Source organism: Bos grunniens, chromosome 25 (assembly GCF_055505025.1).
Source record: "Bos grunniens cultivar Pamir isolate PY7600 chromosome 25, Bosgru_T2T1.0, whole genome shotgun sequence".
In the NCBI taxonomy this organism is placed as follows: Eukaryota; Metazoa; Chordata; class Mammalia; order Artiodactyla; family Bovidae; genus Bos; species Bos grunniens.
The window spans coordinates 5,016,278-5,037,176 of record NC_141189.1 but is presented as its reverse complement, the minus strand read 5'-3'; the positions used below and the strand labels follow the sequence as shown (position 1 = coordinate 5,037,176).

The 20,899-nt window shown below is 50.3% G+C and overlaps 1 protein-coding gene and 1 long non-coding RNA gene across 11 annotated transcripts in view; one reads left to right on the top strand and one right to left on the bottom strand.

Moving 5' to 3' along the window:
* Nucleotides 1-3,224: 3,224 nt before the first annotated feature.
* On the bottom strand, nt 3,225-16,532 carry LOC147344778 (uncharacterized). Its single transcript, XR_015154287.1, has 4 exons — nt 16,363-16,532; nt 6,314-6,446; nt 4,783-5,011; nt 3,225-3,563 (listed from the first exon to the last, which is right to left on the bottom strand). It is a non-coding gene; the product is annotated as an uncharacterized LOC147344778 (long non-coding RNA).
* Nucleotides 16,533-16,617: 85 nt separating this feature from the next.
* TECPR1 (tectonin beta-propeller repeat containing 1) overlaps nt 16,618-20,899 on the top strand; it is a 28,501-nt gene continuing 24,219 nt past the window's right edge. For all 10 annotated transcript variants that reach the window (XR_015154274.1, XR_015154273.1, XR_015154272.1 and 7 more), the window contains exon 1: nt 16,618-16,759. Coding sequence is in view for 2 of the 10 variants with exons in the window: in XM_086373933.1 (XP_086230059.1) it covers nt 16,633-16,759 (127 nt within the window). In the remaining 8 variants the exon portion in view is untranslated. The remainder of the gene's footprint in view (nt 16,760-20,899) is intronic.

The window sequence follows — 20,899 nt, the reverse complement described above, 5'->3', positions numbered from 1 at the left end:
CCGTTTCAAGGGCGTAGTCCGTGTGTCCCACTCGGAGAGCGGGTGGACACCGCAGGGGCCCCCACTTCGTATCAGGGCTGTGACGCTTGGGCACCACCCCAACCTGGGGAGACGGTTCATCTCCCCACTGAGTCGGGTCCACTGAGCCCCTGGTGTCTTATTTCTGCACCCCAGTGCCTGGAACCTGCCGGATGTTCCATGAACATGTAATGGAGCTCAAGGTCGCCTGCCTGGGAGGGGTCACACCTAGGTCCCTCTGCTCCAGAGACCATGAGGTTGTGCCCCTTGGGCTAGAAATAGGTCTGGATCATTCCCGAAGGCCACTCCCAGTTTTACAAAAGCAAAGGACCCAGGGACTTCCCTGGTGGTCCAGTGGTTAAGACTCGACCTTCTAATGCAAGGGAGGCAGGTTTGGTCCCTGATCCAGAGCTGAGATCCCACATGCCTCGTGGCCAAAAATACAAAACACAAAAACAGAAGCAGTGTTGTAGCAGACTCAATAAAGATGTAAAAATGGTCCACGTTGAAAAAGTCTTAAAAAGCCAGTGTCCAGATAGTAGGGAGATGCTTGTTAAGACGACACCTGCTCTTTGGGACCCGCTCTATTTTCTGTGATGACAGAATTTCCACCCTCTGCCAGATGTTAGTGAAAGGTACTCAGACTGACAGAAGGGATTTCTCTCTGAAATCTGCCGCCGCACGGACTTGTGACACTTTACCAAAGCAGTGAATTTGGTGACACCTGGGCACCTCTCTGGCTGGGGGCAAGTGAATGACCACTCTCACGCCGAGAGGAAAGGGCACAGCCTGGGGTCAGGAGGGGCCCTCTGTGGGCCACCCCCCAGCACGTGCTCGCTCAGGGCCCTGCAGGGTGCGGGAGGGCCTCGATCTGCACTCTTGGTCATTATTCTGTCAGCGAGCCCTACAGCTCGTTTTTCCTGCAACCGCAGAGAGAAGCAGAAGCCACACAGCCCTGGCTTTGAAAACGGGGGGCCTGGAGGACTGAGGAGGGCAGGGGTCCTCAGGAAGGAGAGGGGACCCTCTCCCCCACCCCCTCCATCCCCGCTCCTACCTGCCGCCTGCACGGTGGACATGGCTGGCTTCAGCAAGGGGCCCCTGGGCGGGAGGAGGGAGCCTGCGGATGGGGCCAGGAAGAGCGCCCTTACGCTCCAGTAGAAGAGAGCAGGAGGCTGGGGGCGACATGAATGAGGGACACAGAAGGCCCCGGGGCCGGGGCCATTGCGGGCAGAAGGCCGGGAGGAGTGGGGCAGGGTGGGCCGCGGGGGCATAGAATGCGGCCTCACAATCCAGGGTTCTCAGGTTCTGAGCCTGCAGTCGCCACCGCTGGGAAGAAGCCACAGTCCGGATTCCACCTCTGGCAGCTGGGGCACTCAGAGAGGAGCCCGTTTAATACCACTGTCCAGGGGATCCTTGATAAAAGCCACGACTTAGGAGTGGTATTCTTGCCTGGAGACTTCTGTGGACAGAGGAGCCTGGCAGGCTACGGTCCAGGGGGTCGCCAAGAGTCAGACAAGACTGAGCAACTAACAAAAACGAGTGGTAGGGGCTTCCCCGGTGGCTATGCCTGCCAACGCAGGAGACGTGGGTTTGATCCCTGCGTTGGGAAGATCTCCTGGAGAAGGAAACAGCAACCCACTCCAGTACTCTTGCCTGGCAAATCCCATGGACTGAGGACCCTGGCAGGCTACAGTCCAGGGGGTCACAGAAGAGTCTCGGCAACTAAGCAGCAGAAGCAGCCCAAGCCCCAGAGCAGCCAGGTGAGGACCCAAGGGGGCAGGCTCTCCCGTCCCCCAGGGCGGCGGGGAGGACTGTCAGCAAGCAGAGCGCTGAGGCCCCAGGAAGCAGGCGCCCCTCGAATGGATCCGCCGCTCCCTACTTTGCTTCCGTGGTGGCTCCCCTTGCTTTCTGAGGACAAGTTCCTTCCCAGTTTCCAGGGACACCCAAGGAAAGGACGGGGGTTCTGCAGCTCCGCCAGGAGGAAGGGCCCAGGGTCTGTGCATGGAGCCAGAGAGGAGCCCAGAGGCGTGACCCGTGATCACGACCATCAGTACTTTCAGCTGCTGCCGCGAACAGTGCTAACAGATGTGGCCACGTGAAGGGCTCCGGGGCTCCCCATGGGCTGCCCTGCCCGAGGAAACCGCTTCCAAGGCTGGGCTTTCCCTGCAGGTCACACGATTACAGTCAGCTGACCTGGACGCTGCAGCATAGGACTGGGTCTTTGGTGCCTCCCACTAAGTAGCCCTCACCTCTCATTTAGAAGAGGCGCCCTTTCCTAAAACGGTCTCCTTCTGCCTTCCTACCTGGCGGAACCAGGGCCTGTAGCCTGTTGCAGGTGTTAACGGTGTGGTCTCTCTTTTAAAAGGGACACAGCCTGCTCTTCCATCTCGGGGCTGCGTGTCCTGGCCCACTAAGGAGGAGCCCACTTGTGACTCAGTTTCCTCACCTGTAAAATGCGGTCAGTCAGTTCAGTTGCCCAGTCGTGTCCAACTCTTTGCGACCCCACGGACTACAGCACAGCAGGCCTCCCTGTCCATCACCAACTCCCCGAGCTTGCTCAAACTCATGTCCATTGAGTCGGTGATGCCATCCAGCCATCTCCTCTGTTGTCCCCTTATCCTCCCACCTTCAATCTTCCCCAGCATCAGGGTCTTTTCCGATGAATAGGCTCTTCACATCAGGTGGCCAACGCATTGGAGCCTCAGCTTCAGCTTCAGTCCTTCCAATAAACACCCAGGACTTATCTCCTTTAGGATGGACTGGTTGGATCTCCTTGCAGTCCCAGGGACTCCCAAGTAAAATGAGGTACTTCATCGGATCTCTGTGAGGGGACATGGCTGAGTGGGCGGCCGTCAGCAGAGTGTGGGGCTGCCTCGGAGCCCAGGCGCTGCTGGGGGCCCCGCGCGGACGTGGCACACACAGCACTGACCGTGGGTGCGGCCCGCCCACCCCCCCGCCCCAGAAGTTTTGGCGAGTGGTTTAAGGTGGGAATTGTCATCGCTCTTGTTACATGTATATGCGAGGCTTCCCAAGTGGCTCAGTGGTAAAGAATCTGCCTGCAATGCAGGAGGCTCAGGAGATGTGGGTTCGATCCCTGGGTCGCGAAGATCCCCTGGAGAAGGAAATGGCCACCCACTCCAGTATTCTTGCCTGGAGAATCCCATGGACAGAGGAGCCTGGTGGGCTGCAGTCCATGGGGTCACAAAGAGTTGGATAAGACTTAGCGACTAAAGAAAAACATGCATGCATGTAATTTGACAAGGGTTGACTTTTTCCCCACATGGGCTCACCTTTCTGTTTTGTTGTGCAATTTGCTTTTCTCCCTGGAGAGCTTGGCTCCTCCTCCGAGATCCCATGATCTCCATCCTCCGTCTGACCAGTGTATATGCCCCCGCTCGTTCAAAGGCCAGGCCCCCCTCAGATCAGACTGCAGTCTCCTTTCCCTTGTTGATGATTTCCCAGGACTGCCCATGCGCCGTGCACTCTGTTGAACTCAATTCATGTTCAGTGAACCAGATTTTACAAATCTCTCTTTTTTGGCACATCTAAATAACAATTACAAATACATTAAAGTAGTTCTCTTTACATTAAACAATTACATTAAACAATTACATTAAACAGTTACATTAAACAGTTACATTAAACAATGTAACCTGCAGTTATAAGTGTGGCATGGTTAGATTCTTTTGAATATTGCAAACACCTCAGACAACAAATAAAGCATATATTAATGCAATGATTACCAAGCCAACCTCTTACCCCAAGTAGCAACATCATGGATTTAACTAACATCTTCATTATTCCCTCTCTTTTTTTTTTCAAATACCTTTTTCAGATTACAGCTATATTTATTTTGATACTTTTCCAGGACTGAAGCCCCCAGAGAAGAGGAACACCATCTCTCATCAGCTGGATTAAGGCATTTTGGTTATAGATGGAGGAATTCCTGGATGCAGCCGGATCTGGACTGCTCTTCCCAGGGCCATCAGACTAAAGATGCTGTTTATAAGTAAACATCATTTGCTGCATCGATCAGATTTGAAAGCTCAAACCCTTCAGTTAGGTTTCAGTCCTTTTCCAGCTTGTTTCTCCCCTAAAATGATGCCATCTGTAGTCCTGCTTGATGGTATTCTGTAACTTCTTATAGAAAAAGCCAAGCGAAATTCTTGGGCCATTACATAATCCATCTCTGGGTTTTTATGTTTGACTAACGCAGTCCTATCATTATGAATTAGTGACTTGACCTGTTAGCGTTATTAAAGAGTTATGTTTGCTCTGTTAGTATTGTGTGAAAATTAACAAGGCTGCCTAATGAAATGAAGGGTTGAGTCCTCCTGGACACCTGGGGAGACGGCTGCAGGATCTGGGAGCACCCTGCTGAGCCCACCCCTTCCCTGGCTGCTCTGTGTGAGTGCTAGGGCAGACCCCTCCTGCTTCTCGAGTGACCACCAGTGTGGACACTTCCCGCTTTCTGGGGGGCCAGTGGCTTTGTCCCTTGGTCCATGCAGTTACTGGTTTCTACTTCGACAGAAACAAGTAAGCAGCATCACTTTATAATGGGAGGAGGACAGCACAGCTCTGTGCTAGCAGCTGCCCCTGGATTAGCTTTCTGTGCTGCCCAACAGAAGACCACAGACTTAGCAGCTGAACACAGCACCCCATCAATGGTCTCACAGTTCTCGGGGTCAGGAGTCTGGGCTCAACTTCACTGGTCATCTGCTCGGGGGTCTCACAAGTTTGCGATTGACTGGGCTGCAATCTTACCTGGAGGTCTAAGTGAGAATGATCTGCTCAGTTCATGCAAGCTGCCAGCCGGATTCACTTCTTGGAAGCTGCTGATGGAGGGCACCGGCTTCTTGACTGTGGGCCGCCCTTGGATTTAGAGGCTGCCCATGGTCCTCCAGGGGCTGCTCACAGCCTGGCTATTTGCTTCCGCAAGGCCATCAGGAGAGAGAGTTTCTTGCCTCCAAGAGTGAAGTCCCTCTGCAAAGGGCTTTTACATAAATAAGCCAAGCTCACCCAGGATAATCTTCATTCTGAATAACTCAAGACTCAACTGATGTGGTATTGGAATTACACCTGCAAAATCCCTTTCTCTTTGCGTTATTCTGCCAGCTAGAAGGTTGTTACACGTCAGCCCCCATTCCAGGGAAGGGGTTTTATGGGGGAGGGGCAGAGACCTCAGGGACCACCCTGAGTAGATGGTGAAATCAGTGAGAGCTAAACACAGTCTGTCACTCCCCCAGCTGCCCAGGTGGCACCAGCGTGAAGAACCCTCCTGCTAACGCAGGGGACAAGAGAGACCTGGGTTTGATCCCTGTGTTGGGAAGATCTGCTGGTGGAGGGCATGGCAACTCACTCCAGTACAGTGTCCTTGCCTGGAGAATCCCTGTGGCCAGAGAAGCCTGACGGGCTACAGTCCATGGGGTCTCAGAATCTGACATGACCGAAGCGACTTAGCATGCACACAGACACATTACTCCTCCACTCCTGTGTTACAACCAGCCTTGTGCACCCTTCACAGTAACGGGTCCCTGCAGAGCATCAGTATGAGCTCATAGGTTCGCCATGGCCCCAGAGGCCACCTCCCTCTAGGCCGTCTTTGCCCTGGCTACAGTCAGCTGGCCAAAGTCCCTGCTTCCGGGCCTTTGCACTTGACGATCGTTTTGTCCACTTCCCTCCCCCGCATCCTCACACCTTCACTGTATCCTGGCCTTGGCTAAACTACCGCCCCATCAGAGAAACCCTAATGCCCTGAAAGCCGCACTACACCCCTCCTGATCAGATGGCCCCCGGAGCTCCCAGGGGCCCTTGGCTTCTGCCTGTTTTCTGAACTTGGTTTGGCAGCCCGGTGCGGACTCCACAAGCTAAACAAAACCCATCACCAGGGATCCTCTTTTATGGTTTGGTTTGTGACCCAAGAATCCTGAGCGGCCGTGTGAACGTGGGCAAATTACTCTCCCTCGGGGAACCCAAGGATGCTGTCAGGCAGGGCTCAGGGGCTGTGTGAACTCAGAGGACCTTCCTCTTTCCCCAAGAGAAGTACCTGCAAAGGATGGGGTTCACTTGGGCTCAGTTTTTTGAGGATGAGAATGAGATACATGCCTATAATATTTGCTAACTTGGCTTCAGGTACTTATTTTCAAGCCACATTTGGGATAAATTATTATCTTGAAAAAACTTTTCTCACTCTTACTTTTCTGGAAATGACTTTTAACTCAAGCTTCTCGTCATCTTCAACGTTGGTGTCACTGTGACCCCAGAGTTCTCTCTCTGCCTCAGATTCCCAGCTCACCTCGTCTTGTCTTATCTTCTGGACTGTTCCAGCTACGGCCTTTTTAAAAATCACGTGTGGGGGACTTCCTTAGCGGTCCAGTGGATAAGACTCCACCTCCCCAACGCATGGGACACGGGTTTGATTCCACAAGCTGAGAGTGAGGCCAAAAGAAAAAAAAATCATGTGATGCTGTCATTGGTAAGTCATCCCACTCATGCAAAACTAGGACAGTCACTTTTACTATACATCCTTTTCAAAAAAGAAAAGGAAAGACCTTTTTAAATTGTAAAATATAAAACACAGAGAAAAATATAGAAGATGTAAATGTGAATTATTTTAAAGCAAAACATGTAATCACCACATGGGTCAAGAACTGGAATGTTGGCAACAATCCCAAAGCCTCAGTATGTCCCTTTAGTGCCACCAAAGGCATCTACATCCCGGTTGCTATGGTGACATTACGGTACTCACTGTCTTGATGCTTTGACCATTAAACGTACATCCCTTGATGTTATAATTAAGTTCTTGCCTATTTTTGAGTTTCACCTGTAAAAGGATCGTACAAGGCTCTCTGGGGCTCTGGCTTGTTTACTTGGCACGTGTTTAAGATTCACCCACGTTGTTACACTGTTGTGCCTCATTCTGTTTTTGTTGTTACCAATAATATCCCAAATATAAATAAATAGGCCACATTTATTCATCCATTCTACTGGTGATGGACACTCGGGCCGTGCCAGACACGGCTGCTGAGAACGCTCTTGCACCCGCTCCTGCTGTGTGTACGATCTAAGGCGATACTGTCCCCGGGCCAGTCCCAGCTTCGGCGTCAGAGATAAGTGATGATGTCAGACCAGTTTCCCCAGTGACAGCGTCAGCCCACAGTTCCATGTGGCCTTCCTGGGGGGTGTCGCATTGTGGGTTTTATCTGCATGTCTCTGCTTGCTGAGGTCGAGCACTTTTCCCTACACTTACTGACCATCCATATTTCCCCCCCTTTTTTTTCTTAAAAGTTGATTCGAGTCCTTTGCTTTTTTTTTTAAGTGTTTTGTCTCGTTCATACTGATTGACGGGCGTTCTTTTGATAATCTAGATCTTGGCTCTTTGTTGGCAACAGGTGTTGCAAATATCTTCTCCGGCTTGGTGGTTTGCCATTTGGGGGTTTGTTTGTTTCTTAATGCTATGCTATGCTAAGTTGCTTCAGTCGTGTCTGACCCTGTGCGACCCCATAGACGGCAGCCCACCAGGCTCCCCCATCCCTGCGATTCTCCAGGCAAGAACACTGGAGTGGGTTGCCATTTCCTTCTCCAATGCATGAAAGTGAAAAGTGAAAATGAAGTCGCTCAGTCGTGTCCGACTCTTAGCAACCCCAGGGACTGCAGCCTTCCAGGCTCCTCCGTCCATGGGATTTTCCAGGCAAGAGTACTGGAGTGGGTTGCCTTGTTTGTTAATATTTTATTTATTTAAAAACTTTTAATTTTATATTGGAGTATAGCTGATTAACAATACTGTGATAGTTTCAGGTGAACAGCAAAGGGACTCACCCATACACGTATCCACTCTCCCCTAAACTCCCTTCTCATCCAGGCTGCTACATAATATTGAGCAGAGTTCTCTGTGCTATACAGTGGGACCTTGTTGGTTATCTATTTTAAATGTAACTGTGTATATGTCGATCTCAAGGTGGTTTGCCTTTTCACCCTCTTAATGATCAACAGAAGTTTTCAATTTTAAAGTACTTGAAGGGGGAGAGACAAACTGGGAGATTGGGACTGACATACACACACTACTACATGTGAAGCAGAGAACTAATAAGAACCTACTGTATAGCACAGGGAAGTCTATGCAATACTCTCTAATGTCCTGTATGGGAGAGAATCTAAAAAAGAGTGGATGTATGTGTATGTGTGTGTGTGTGTATATATATATGTCATGCCCCGTGGGGCCACCCAAGACGGGCGGGCATGGTGGAAAGGTCTGACACAATGTGGTCCACCGGAGAAGGGAATGGCAAACCACTTCAGTATTCTTGCCTTGAGAACCCCATGAACAGTATGAAAAGGCAAAATGATAGGATTGAAAGAAGAACTCCCCAGGTCAGTAGGTGCCCAATATGCTACTGGAGATCAGTGGAGAAATAACTCCAGAAAGAATGAAGGGATGGAGCCAAAGCAAAAACAATACCCAGCTGTGGATGTGACTGGTGATAGAAGCAAGGTCCAATGCTGTAAAGAGCAATATTGCATAGGAACCTGGAATGTCAGGTCCATGAATCAAGGCAAATTGGAAGTGGTCAAACAGGAGATGGCGAGAGTGAACGTTGACATTCTAGGAATCAGCGAACTAAAATGGACTGGAATGGGTGAATTTAACTCAGATGACCATTATATCTACTACTGTGGGCAGGAATCCCTTAGAAGAAATGGAGTGGCCATCATGGTCAACAAAAGAGTCCGAAATGCAGTACTTGGATGCAATCTCAAAAACGACAGAATGATCTCTGTTCGTTTCCAAGGCAAACTATTCAATATCACAGTAATCCAAGTCTATGCCCCAAACAGTAACGCTGAAGAAGCTGAAGTTGAACGGTTCTATGAAGATCTACAAGACCTTTTAGAACTAACACCCAAAAAAGATGTCCTTTTCATTATAGAGGACTGGAATGCAAAAGTAGGAAGTCACAAACCAGCTGGAGTAACAGGCAAATTTGGCCTTGGAATACGGAATGAAGCAGGGCAAAGACTAATAGAGTTTTGCCAAGAAAATGCACTGGTCATAGCAAACACCCTCTTCCAACAACACAAGAGAACACTCTACACATGGACATCACCAGATGGTCAACACCAAAATCAGATTGATTATATCCTTGCAGCCAAAGATGAAGAAGCTCTATACAGTCAACAAAAACAAGACCAGGAGCTGACTGTGGCTCAAATCATGAACTCCTTATTGCCGAATTCAGACTTAAATTGAAGAAAGTAGGGAAAACCACTCGACCATTCAGGTATGACCTAAATCAAGTCCCTTATGATTATACAGTGGAAGTAAGAAATAGATTTAAGGGACTAGATCTGATAGATAGAGTGCCTGATGAACTATGGACGGAGGTTCATGACATTGTACAGGAGACAGGGATCAAGACCATCCCCGTGGAAAAGAAATGCAAAAAAGCAAAATGGCTGTCTGGGGAGGCCTTACAAATAGCTGTGAAAAGAAGAGAAGCGAAAAGCAAAGAAGAAAAGGAAAGATATAAGCATCTGAATGCAGAGTTCCAAAGAATAGCAAGAAGAGATAAGAAAGCCTTCCTCAGCGATCAATGCAAAGAAATAGAGGAAAACAACAGAATGGGAAAGACTAGAGATCCCTTCAAGAAAATTAGAGATACCGAGGGAACATTTCATGCAAAGATGGGCTTGAAAAAGGACAGAAATGGTATGGACCTAACAGAAGCAGAAGATATTAAGAAGAGGTGGCAAGAATACACAGAAGAACTGTACAAAAAAGATCTTCACGACCCAGATAATCACGATGGTGTGATCACTAATCTAGAGCTAGACATCCTGGAATGTGAAGTCAAGTGGGCCTTAGAAAGCATCACTACAAACAAAGCTAGTGGAGGTGATGGAATTCCAGTTGAGCTATTTCAAATCCTGAAAGATGATGCTGTGAAAGTGCTGCACTCAATATGCCAGCAAATTTGGAAAACTCAGCAGTGGCCACAGGACTGGAAAAGGTCAGTTTTCATTCCAATCCCAAAGAAAGGCAATGCCAAAGAATGCTCAAACGACCGCACAACTGCACTCATCTCACACGCTAGTAAAGTAATGCTCAAAATTCTCCAAGCCAGGCTTCAGCAATATGTGAACCATGAACTTCCAGATGTTCAAGGTGGTTTTAGAAAAGGCAGAGGAACCAGAGATCAAATTGCCAATATCTGCTGAATCACGGAAAGAGCAAGAGAGTTCCAGAAAAACATCTATTTCTGCTTTATTGACTATGCCAAAGCCTTTGACTGTGTGGATCACAATAAACTGTGGAAAATTCTGAAAGAGATGGGAATACCAGACCACCTGATCTGCCTCTTGAGAAATGTGTATGCAGGTCAGGAAGCAACAGTTAGAACTGGACATGGAACAAGAGACTGTTTCCAAATAGGAAAAGGAGTACATCAAGGCTGTATATTGTCACCCTGTTTATTTAACTTCTATGCAGAGTACATCATGAGAAACGCTGGGCTGGAAGAAGCACAAGCTGGAATCAAGATTGCTGGGAGAAATATCAATAACCTCAGGTATGCACATGACACCACCCTTATGGCAGAAAGTGAAGAGGAACTAAAAAGCCTCTTGATGAAAGTGAAAGAGGAAAGTGAAAAAGTTGGCTTAAAGCTCAACATTCAGAAAATGAAGATCATGGCATCCGGTCCCATCACTTCATGGGAAATAGATGGGCAAACAGTGGAAACAGTGTCAGACTTTATTTTTGGGGGTTCCAAAATCACTGCAGATGGTGACTGCAGCCATGAAATTAAACAATGCTTACTCCTTGGAAGAAAAGTTATGACCAACCTAGATAGCATATTGAAAAGCAGAGACATTTCTTTGCCAAAAAAGGTCCATCTAGTCAAGGCTAAGGTTTTTCCAGTGGTCATGTATGGATGTGAGAGTTGGACTGTGAAGAAAGCTGAGCACCGAAGAATTGATGCTTTTGAACTGTGGTGTTGGAGAAGACTCTTGAGAGTCCCTTGGACTGCAAGGAGATCCAACCAGTCCATTCTGAAGGAGATCAGCCCTGGGATTTCTTTGGAGGGAATGATGCTACAGCTGAAACTCCAGTACTTTGGCCACCTCATGCGAAGAGCTGACTCATTGGGAAAGACTCTGATGCTGGGAGGGATTGGGGGCAGGAGGAGAAGGGGACGACAGAGGATGAGATGGCTGGATGGCATCACTGACTCGATGGACATGAGTCTGAGTGAACTCCGAGAGTTGGTGATGGACAGGGAGGCCTGGCGTGCTGCGATTCATGGGGTTGCAAAGAGTCAGACACGACTGAGCGACTGATCTGATCTGATCTGATCTAGCAACTAAATAACAAAGTAATTGAGTATATTAATTTTTTCCTTTAAGGTTGGTGCTTTTTGCATCTTTTGTTGAAATCCTCCCTTCCCTCAAGATTGTTAGGATGTTCTCTTATACTGTCTTCATGATGCTTTGTTTGGTCTCGTACACTTGGCCCTGTGATTAGCGTGGTCACGTCTCGGTGTGTGCCCCTTTTCTTAGCATCTGTCCCAATAAGCATCGCTTTTACTCTCAAAAGTAAAAGAATTTACTGCAGAATTTCCTGTAGAAATTCCTGTAGAATTTCCTTAAGCTTTTCTTCCAGGGTAGATGATACCTGTGGTGCTGGCCGTGGGCAGGGCTCCTCTTCTATGCTAGAGGGTTGCTGATGGGGTCTGGGATGGGAAACGCCACTCTGGAGTAGCTTAGTGAAAAACTTCGTCTGTAAATATCTTGACAATGAAGCACATTTTAGGTGCAACTGGTGTGCTGGGAAAATTATATTCCTGGAGTCAAATATACAGAACACGCCTTTTTTATGCAGGTCTAACACAGATCGCGGTCTGGTTTTGAATATTCTGTGAGACTTTAGTGCCATTTGACTTCCCTGGTAGCTCAGAGGGTAAGGAGTTTGCCAGCAATGTGGGAGACCCAGGTTGGATCCCTGGGTGGGGAAGATCCCCTGGAGAAGGAAATGACAACCCACTCCAGTATTCTTGCCTGGAAAATCTCATGGACGGACGAGCCTGGCAGGCTACAGTTCATGGGGTCCCAGAGAGTCAGACACGACTGAGCGGCTTCACTTCACTTCACTTAGTGCCATGAGAAGCTCCTCAAACTGCTCCTGACCAGTAGGCGTCACCTGGTGGGGTACAGGGTGAAGCATAAGGCAAGTGGAAGGTGGGCCCTGCCTGAAAGGCTTCTGGTGGAGAACAGATAAATATCCAGACCTGTATTCCACAGGTATATAAACATTAGGGACTTGAAGGTACGAGTGCAAGTTTGTTTATTTGGCTGTGCTGGGTCTTAGTTGCGGCATGTGGGATCTAGTTCCCTGACCAGGGACTGAACCAGGGCCCCCTGCACTGGTGGGGAGTCTTAGCCACCAACCACCAGGGAAGTCCCATGAGTGCAAGTTTTATGTTGTTTGTTGGAGTGTAGCTTATGTTAAGCATATTAACCTGGGCTTCTTGGTCCACTCCTGACCCTTGTACTTCACCACTGACCTCATCAGTTTATCCTCCTTAACCCTTGATTATCTGCCTTTATACACCCAACTCAAATAAACCCCTACAGGTTACAGCCTTTTCTGCCTTCTCACCTATTTCTCTCTCCCCGATTGGACCTTTTCATCCAGATGAAGAGGTCTCTTGACCAATCTGAACCCCCAGTAGGGCCGGACACAGTGAGCACTCCTAAAATGTCTGTCACGTGAACGTTTGACTCGGCCGTGTTTACATGACTTTGCATGACTGGGTGGGGGTCAGGCAGCTGATAGTGACTGTCGCTGGCTCCAGGTTTAGCTCGCTGTTTGTTAGAGGTTGTGTAGGTTTTCTCTTAGATACAAAACATCCCCTCTTCACGTGAAGGCACGGGTGGCTGACGTTGGCTGTGTGAATCTGGACATGCACATGAGCTGCACTTTCTACACAGTGTTTCTGCAAGTTTTTCTCTACCATAGATGGGGGAAATCCTACATTTTTAGCTGCTTTATCTCTTAAGTATCAAGTGAAAAACAAAAGTGTTGAAATCCGATTCATCAGCAGAGTAAAGGAAGGAGCTGTATGGCGTGGGCTGCCCCGGGGGCCAGCCAGCACTGGCAGAGTGGTGAGAAGGGGTCGTCAAGCTGAGGAGCGAGGCTGCCCAGGGTCCCGCCCCAGGAGCGCCGGTTTCATGGCCAACATATGACTGACTGGCTTTACAGAGGGAGGAACGACTGTAAGCAGAATTAAAGTGAAAAGACTGTGTTCTGCTTGTGAGTAAGCGTTTACTCCCAGTGAAAAATAATGTCCACAGAGAAAGGAAACATCAGTGGCTAACAAAGAGAAATGCCATTGCAGTTTAAGAACAACGTAAGCACCTCAGCTTAGCTCACGGTAGACAGCCTACCATGTCACGAGTGGGTGAAGACAGCCCCACACATTGCTGATGGGGGGGCTGAAATGCAGCCATGGGGTGAATGTGTGTGAGTCAGTTCTGCTAATCTCTGCCCTTTCGTTCAGGCTCTTCCAACATTTCTCAATGTATGAATTTACCCTTCTTTCTGGGGGACTGAGGGAGGGATATTCATTCCTTTATAAAAATCAAGTACCTGTTGTGTGCTGAGCAATCATAAAGCCCTGGAAATTCCAACATAAGTAAGAGAGGCACTCCCTCGGAGATCTCATGGTGTGGTCAGGGAGACAGATGGGAAGACAAACAATTGGCATATGACACAGGAGGGGCTAGAATGGAGAATGTGCAAAGTATGAGGGTGTAGACTCAGGTCTATTTTCCCTTGGTAAGATCTGACCTTTGATCTGAGACTTAAGGTGGCATGAGAATGGACAGTGGAAGAAGGAAGGTGGACAGGACGTGTGGGACAGCGGGGTCTGTGTGCAGGAAGCCGAGGGGTCTGATGGAGCACGGGAGGGCCCGCATATGGAGCTCTGCCAAGGCTCAAGCTGAAAGGTTCAGGGGAGCTGAGGCTACCACGGAAGGGGAAGCCAGGTGGGGGAAGCCATCAGGAAGAACCTCAGCTCTTTCCTATGGTTGATGGGCAACCGCTGGAGACATCCAGTCAGCCCATCCTGGCCATCAGTCCAGCCATGCCTCTCTGCCCCAAACAGCAGAATATACACAGTAATGTCCACCATCCTGACAGGAGCTCTCTACCAATCATCCGGAAGGGTGCTGGATCCAGGGTTGTTTAGTCTAAAGTGTTTCTGGAACTCTCACAAAGCAGTGATACTAATGGCCAAGTTCACCAGCCCAATTACACAGAGATGATAATAACACTAGAAATATACGAGTCCTCACTGGGAGCCAGGCACTGCTGTAAGCGATCTATACACACTTCCTCACTTCATCCTCGGCACCACCCAAAGGTACAGATGATGATGTTTTCCCACTTTGTAGATAAGGATACAGGAGCTGAGTGACTCACATAGCAAGCGATGGACCTGGAATCTGAACTCCGGGGACAGAAGTGGCAAAGCTAGGATGGAGAAGAAACAGGAAATGAAAGTTGAGATTTTAAAAAGCAGAAACAAGAATGAGGATGATCAGTTGTGGTGAGGACAGAAAAATGCAGACCTCCTGACAGTAACTGAAAGGTCAGCTCTGCAAAGGCTGGAAGGACTGGGGAGTGGGGGTGGGGCTGGGGAGGAACACAGGTCCCCAGAAGATCCACTTGGCAGACCCTGAATCCAGGAAAAATGGCACGAACTCTGTCACAGCACAGAACACTGCAAGGACCTTGGAGAGCTCCTAAGTCAATGGCCTGTTCTAAAGCAGAACCCAAGGCCAGAGAGAGGAAACAGCTACAAAGTGTCACGCGCAGAACAGGATCTAGTTCTTTCTACTTTAAGACTAATGTTTCTGCAGACCAGTGGCCATTCACGCTCCTGCTAACAGTACTCCAATTCTCCTCTGAGGAACCACCCCCTCTGTCTGGCTGGGCCCTTATGCTATGGGTCTCAGCTCAGACTGCTACAACAAAAATACCACAGACTGGGTAGTTAAACAACAAATATTTCTCACAATTCTGGAAGCTGAGAGTCCAAGATCAAGGCACTAGTAGATACGGCGTCAGGGGACAGCCTGCTCCCTGGCTTGAGGACAGCCACCCTCTTTGCTATAGCATTACAAGAGGCAGGGCTGTGAGGTCTTCTAGTCTCCTCATGAGGGCTCCACCTTCATGACTTAATCCTCTCAAAGGTCCTATCTCTAAAGGGATCCGAGTTTCAATTATGAATCCTGCTGCTGCTGCTAAGTCACTTCAGTCGTGTCCGACTCTGTGGGACCCCATAGACGGCAGCCCACCAGGCTCCCCCGTCCCTGGGATTCTCCAGGCAAAAACAGTGGAGTGGGTTGCCATTTCCTTCTCCAGTGCATGAAAGTGAAAAGTGAAAGTGAAGTTGCTCAGTCGTGTCTGATTCCTTGCGACGCCATGGACTGCGGTCTACCAGGCTCCTCTGTCCATGGGATTTTCCAGGCAAGAGTACTGGAGTGGGGTGCCATCGCCTTCAAATTATGAATCCTGGGAGAACACAAACATATTATCCAAAACACCCCAGTTCTCCAGGCTCAGTCAGTCCACACATGCCATTCCCTCATAACACACACGATTCCGCAGAGCCATCCAGGGTGACCCAGAGGCTTCAGCTTTTTCTCCCTCTGGAGACAATCCATGTGGGGCTTCCCCTGTGGGTCCCCAGAAAGGAACAAGAACCAGAGAAAAAGGGAGAGAAGCACAGTCCAACTGATACTGCTTCAGCCTCTGTGTCTGGCTGTGCCTGGCCTTTCCTCAATCACATCTTTTTTGCTTTCATTTTTCTTTCTCCAGCCCAGCTTTGGGGAAATCATCTCCTACTTCTCTGGGTTGTTGGAGAGATGAACTGAGAAGGTCCACGTACAGCACCTACACCAGAGGCTTGCACCCATCGAGCACTCACATGTTGGCATTACTACATAAAGTTACCTCGAAATAGGTGTTCGAGGGTAGTTAAACACTGGCAACACAGAACCGGAACAAATTGGTGACTTGTTATTGCTACCACACCATGTTGTACTCACAAAATCACCTGTCCTGGGATTTTCCCCAAGAAGGTTAAAGCTTTATGTGTAGGCAAGACGACGTTTCGATTAGGTGGAAACCACCTAGACACCTGTTTTGGTGCCTGATTCCAAGCGCCCACAAGCCGGCTCGCGCCACTACCCTGCAGCCCGCTCCTCCAGTCCCTGCAGGGCTGTGCACCCAGGCGCCTCCCGACCCTGCCCCGCTCCTCGCCTGCGGCCCTGAGAACACACCGCCTGCTCCAATGGGTAGACCCTGGGGGCGGCCGGCAACCTCAGGAGGCGATCGGCCAGGTCCCGGGGGCCTGTGGACCATGTGCGGGGCCGCCTCGGCCCCGGGATCGCGGGAAGAGCGCGGAACTACCGCGGCTTCGCAGCACTTCAATCAGACCCCGGAAGTGGGCGGGCGCGCGACCCCGACGAGATCCAGAGGCCGGCTGAGGACGCAGTAGGCCGCAGCCAATAGCGCGCCTGCAGTCTTTTGCGTCACTGCAAAGCTGACCAATGGGCGTGGGTCTGGCAGCCGCTTCCTGCCCACGGTCTCCTCCGCCTCGCGGGAGGGCCGGGCCGCTCTCCAGCCGCCGAGGAGCAATCGCCGCGACCCCGCCCGCGCGGTGCCCCTCTCCCGCAGGTGAGTGCAGCGGTGGCCGAGAGGTCAGATGGGCGCCTCGGTCCCTCCTGCAGAGGTTGGGGCGGCTGAGGCAGCAACTGCGTTTGTCCCACGCGTGCCGAGTGGGGAAGGGGCTGTGCTGGTGCTCTTTGCTGCACACCCGCGGGCGCACCGCCCCCGGCCCCCCGCCCCAACATGACACCCCAACCAGCATCTGCCCTGGAGTGACTTGGGAAGAGGCTGGAGGGTGGAGAGGATCGAGCCCGTCTCCTCTCCTGTGGGCAGTTATGACAGCAAAGCTGCTTGTCCTGGGATTAGCTCAGGCAGATGGTCAGGGCTGGCGCTGAGATGCTACTGGTGGCCGGGCAAGGGGCCCACCTGTCGCCCCACCACTGGGAACCAGAGTGAAACCAGGCTGACCGCCCAGATCAGACAGCCGGGGGGTTATTTTCTGAGCTGCCAAATGTGGGAGAGGATGGACCCAGCTCCTCAGGAAGGGCTAAACTATCTTGCATGTCCTGTTTCTTCCCACCGCTTTGACCCTAACATTGCCTCCCAGCAGCCCTCACAATTGTCAGGCAGGCAGTGAGCCGCTTTAGTAGCAAAGGGTTTTCTCTGACCAGGGGATGGGTGTGACAGGGTGTGATAAAAAGAAAAAAAAAAAAACATCAGAAAACCTTGCAGGAAGCAGTCCTAAGGCGACTGGGAAATAAACGCTTCAGGCTCTCCTTTGGGACTCTCTCCCTTCCTCTACCACACCCCAGCCTACTCTCTCCACCCCCACCTTCCCTTGGGTACCTCCACTTCTCTGAAGGAATCTGTTAATTAACCGTGCAGAAAGGCAGATGGTTCTGAGGGTGGCCAGCAAGTCTTCTGAGTAGAATGACTGAGGCACCAACTGGAATTCATCATGCAGAATTTCTTGGTGAATCGGAGGTCACTTGCTTGGGAGATGTTGCCTCTACCTCTTCACTTCTACAAAACCAAGAAATCCTAGAATTGTGGAACTCAATGCTTCAACCTCCCATTCAAGAGTCCTCTGACCCAGTGACCCGATGTCCCTAGACGTGTTACCCCATCACCTCACAGCCAGAAACTGGCTTATGAGAAATTGAGACCACATCTTGGTCAAGGAGGTGGGACTAACCAAGGATGGCTACCTCCTGTCATCTTTAGCTGGGAAGTGATGTGCACCAGGATTTTCTACTCCAGAGGGAGTTTACAAACATCACCCCCAGGTGAGTCTTCTGTTTGTTAGCTGCCCAGAAGGCTCAATTATGTCTGTTTGGAAATGACCGCTTAGTCATTTCCAAATAACTAAGTTCAGCATCATCATTCATTGAGCTCAAGATGCAGACTGGGCCTGACCTCACGTTACTTGTACAGTGAGCCAAGAAATCTCTTTGAAGACTGGGTTCACATTAAAAATGTCTCCATGGGGGACTCCCCTGGTGGCCCAAAGGCTAAGACTCCAGGCTCCCACATCCCACATGCTGCAACTAAAGACCCCATGTGCCGCAGTTAAGACCCAGCACAGCCTAATAATAAATAAAAATTTTTTTTATTAAAAAAAAATCACCATGGGAACTGACATACCGCCTTTCCCTATGTAAAACTCTTACTTTTCCCCAACAACTTATGAAGAGGATTGTCAAACATAGTCAAATTGAAAGAATTATACAGTAAGCACCCACATACTCATCTCCACCTGGACTCTACCATTGACAGCTTAACATACTCGCCTTATCGCATACCTGTCCACCTGTTAGAAGCTTTGTTGTTGTGTTGTTGTGTAGTCGCTAAGTCGTGTCTGACTCTGGGAGCCCACCAGGCTCCTCTGTCCATGGGCTTTCCCAGGCAAGAATACTGGACTGGGTTGCCATTTCCTTCTCCAGGGGATCTTCCCAACCCAGGGATCAAACCTGTGTCTCCTGCATTGGCAGGCGGATTCTTTACCACTGAGCCACCAGGGAAGCATGACCTAGGACCTTACTTTTAACCTGAAGCATGTGTGACATTTGGCTTCCCCGGAACCGCATTTCCATCTTAGCGCAGGGAGTCAGTGAATGTAGGTGGCAGTGATTTTCTGTAACTTTGAATAAACACTCACTTTGTGCAGAGCACTGGGAGATACAGAGGAAATGAGGAGGTCAAGGACTCAGACTGACCAGAAAGGGCTTTTTTTGTTTGTTTGTTTTTAAGAGAGAGAAGATTGGCAGTCTGGGATAGTAAATGCCCAGAAGTAAATGATTTCAGTGACACTCGTTGAGTTCCTGCTGGGTGCTGAGCAATCTGGTATAACTCTGTGCCTATGTTACCTCTTTCAGGTCTCACAACAACTACATAAGTAGGTCAGTTCTCCTTTCTGCCTTTTCCAGATTAGGAGACCGAGGCACAGAGAGGTTAGTCAGTGGACTCTTGTTCATGCTAGATGGTAGTGGGGCCAGGACCCAAATTCCCACAGTCTGGGTCCAGTGTGACTCTGGGACTCTTGAGTCACAGAGTAAATGCTTCAGGGGGAGAGTGGACTCTCAGGCTTGACCAGGGAAGAGCAGAAGGCATCTGGAGGTGCCACAGCTATCTCAGGAGTCCCAGCTCAGGCACCCAGATGAAGTTGCCAGTTTTCAAATGGCTTCAGAAAGCTGGCGTCCTGACTTCCCATATGTTTGACCTGGATGTTGGTGCCCCAGGTGGAAGCATCACGTTTCTCCATTCTTCCTGTCGCCACTGCCTGTCCTGGGTGTTTTCCAAAGTTTGGCGCGTGCTCCACTTCCCGACTTCCTATTTATCCTTCAGTCACTTCCTTGCAGCCCACACTCTCTTCTCCATGTTTGTAAGACACACTTTGTTCCAGACGAGCCTAGTTGCTCACAGCAGTTGCTCCTGTTTTCAGAGGTGCTCCGTCACCCATGTAGCCATTCCAGTTGTCACGCTTTCTGTGCCCCCGGGCATCTCGAGCAGAACGGCCTGGCTCCAGCTGTGAGGCACCCAGGCTCCGTCTTCTGGTCGCTCCAGTTTCCAAGTCAGACAAGCTATGTCCTCCTTTTGCGGCGCTGCTCGGTCTTGGGTGTTGGGGCTGCTCCATCAGGCAGAGCTGCTCGCTGTGACTCCCCCAGCTGCCCTCATCCAGCTGCTCTGTTTTGCTGCCGTAGGTCTGGCCACGTGGCCTTGACGCGGCTCCAGGAGTCACGCTCCAGGGAGCAGCAGCCCCGTCGGCCCCAGGGTTGGGGGGTGGGGGGCGGTCAGTGGTGATGCTGAAAGCTCAGCTTCTCTGTACACCAGTGCCACACTGGATCTTGGAGACAGACCCTGATGCTGGGAAAGACTGAAGGCAAACGGAGAAGAGGGTGGCAGAGGATAAGATGGTTAGAGAGGTTCACGTCCAACTCAATGGACATAAACTTGAGCAAACTCCGAGAAATAGTGGAGGACAGAGGATCCTGGCATGGTGCAGTCCAGGGGTCGCAGAGAGTCAGACATAACTTAGCAACTGAGCAATGACAACAGAGTTCCGGGTGAAGTTAAAAAGGGTAGCTTTACTGCTCTGCCAGGCAAGGGGGACCACAGCAGGCTAAACGCCCTCAGATACATGCGTCCCCACGTGGGGAACGTAGTGACAAGTTTTGCAGTAATTGTCCAAAGAGGGTGTGGTAAGCTCATGGATAAGCTGATGGGTTGGTGGTGAGGTCAGCACCACCATCATCAGCCTTCAGCGTCATCAACCTTCAGGTCCAATGGCCTGGGGTCTGCGTGCTTGTGGGAAGCATACTATGGTTAATCATTAACTTCTCCCACCTGGAGGGGGTTTCAGTGTCTGCAGGGTAGCTTAAAGGTACTGTGGTGTGTGATGGGAACCAGGGCCTTGCCCCAAGGCTGCTCTGGACTGTCCCTCCCTTCCCTAATTACCAACTGCTTGAATCTGCCCCTTGGAACTCAGGGAATGAAGGCTGAATGAAGGCCATCCTCTACAGTCAAAGAAACGAAGGCCCTGTGCCCAGAAGCCCCACGGGGCTCTGTGCGGTGTCAGTGGCAGAGCACAGGTGTGGGCCTGCACACCCTCCACGAAGCAGAAGGGGAAAGGAGAGAAGGAACAGCAGCGGAGAATGGCAGGAGGAGGGGGTCAGGGGGAGGTGGCCACCGAAGGCGGGTAAAGACAGGCCC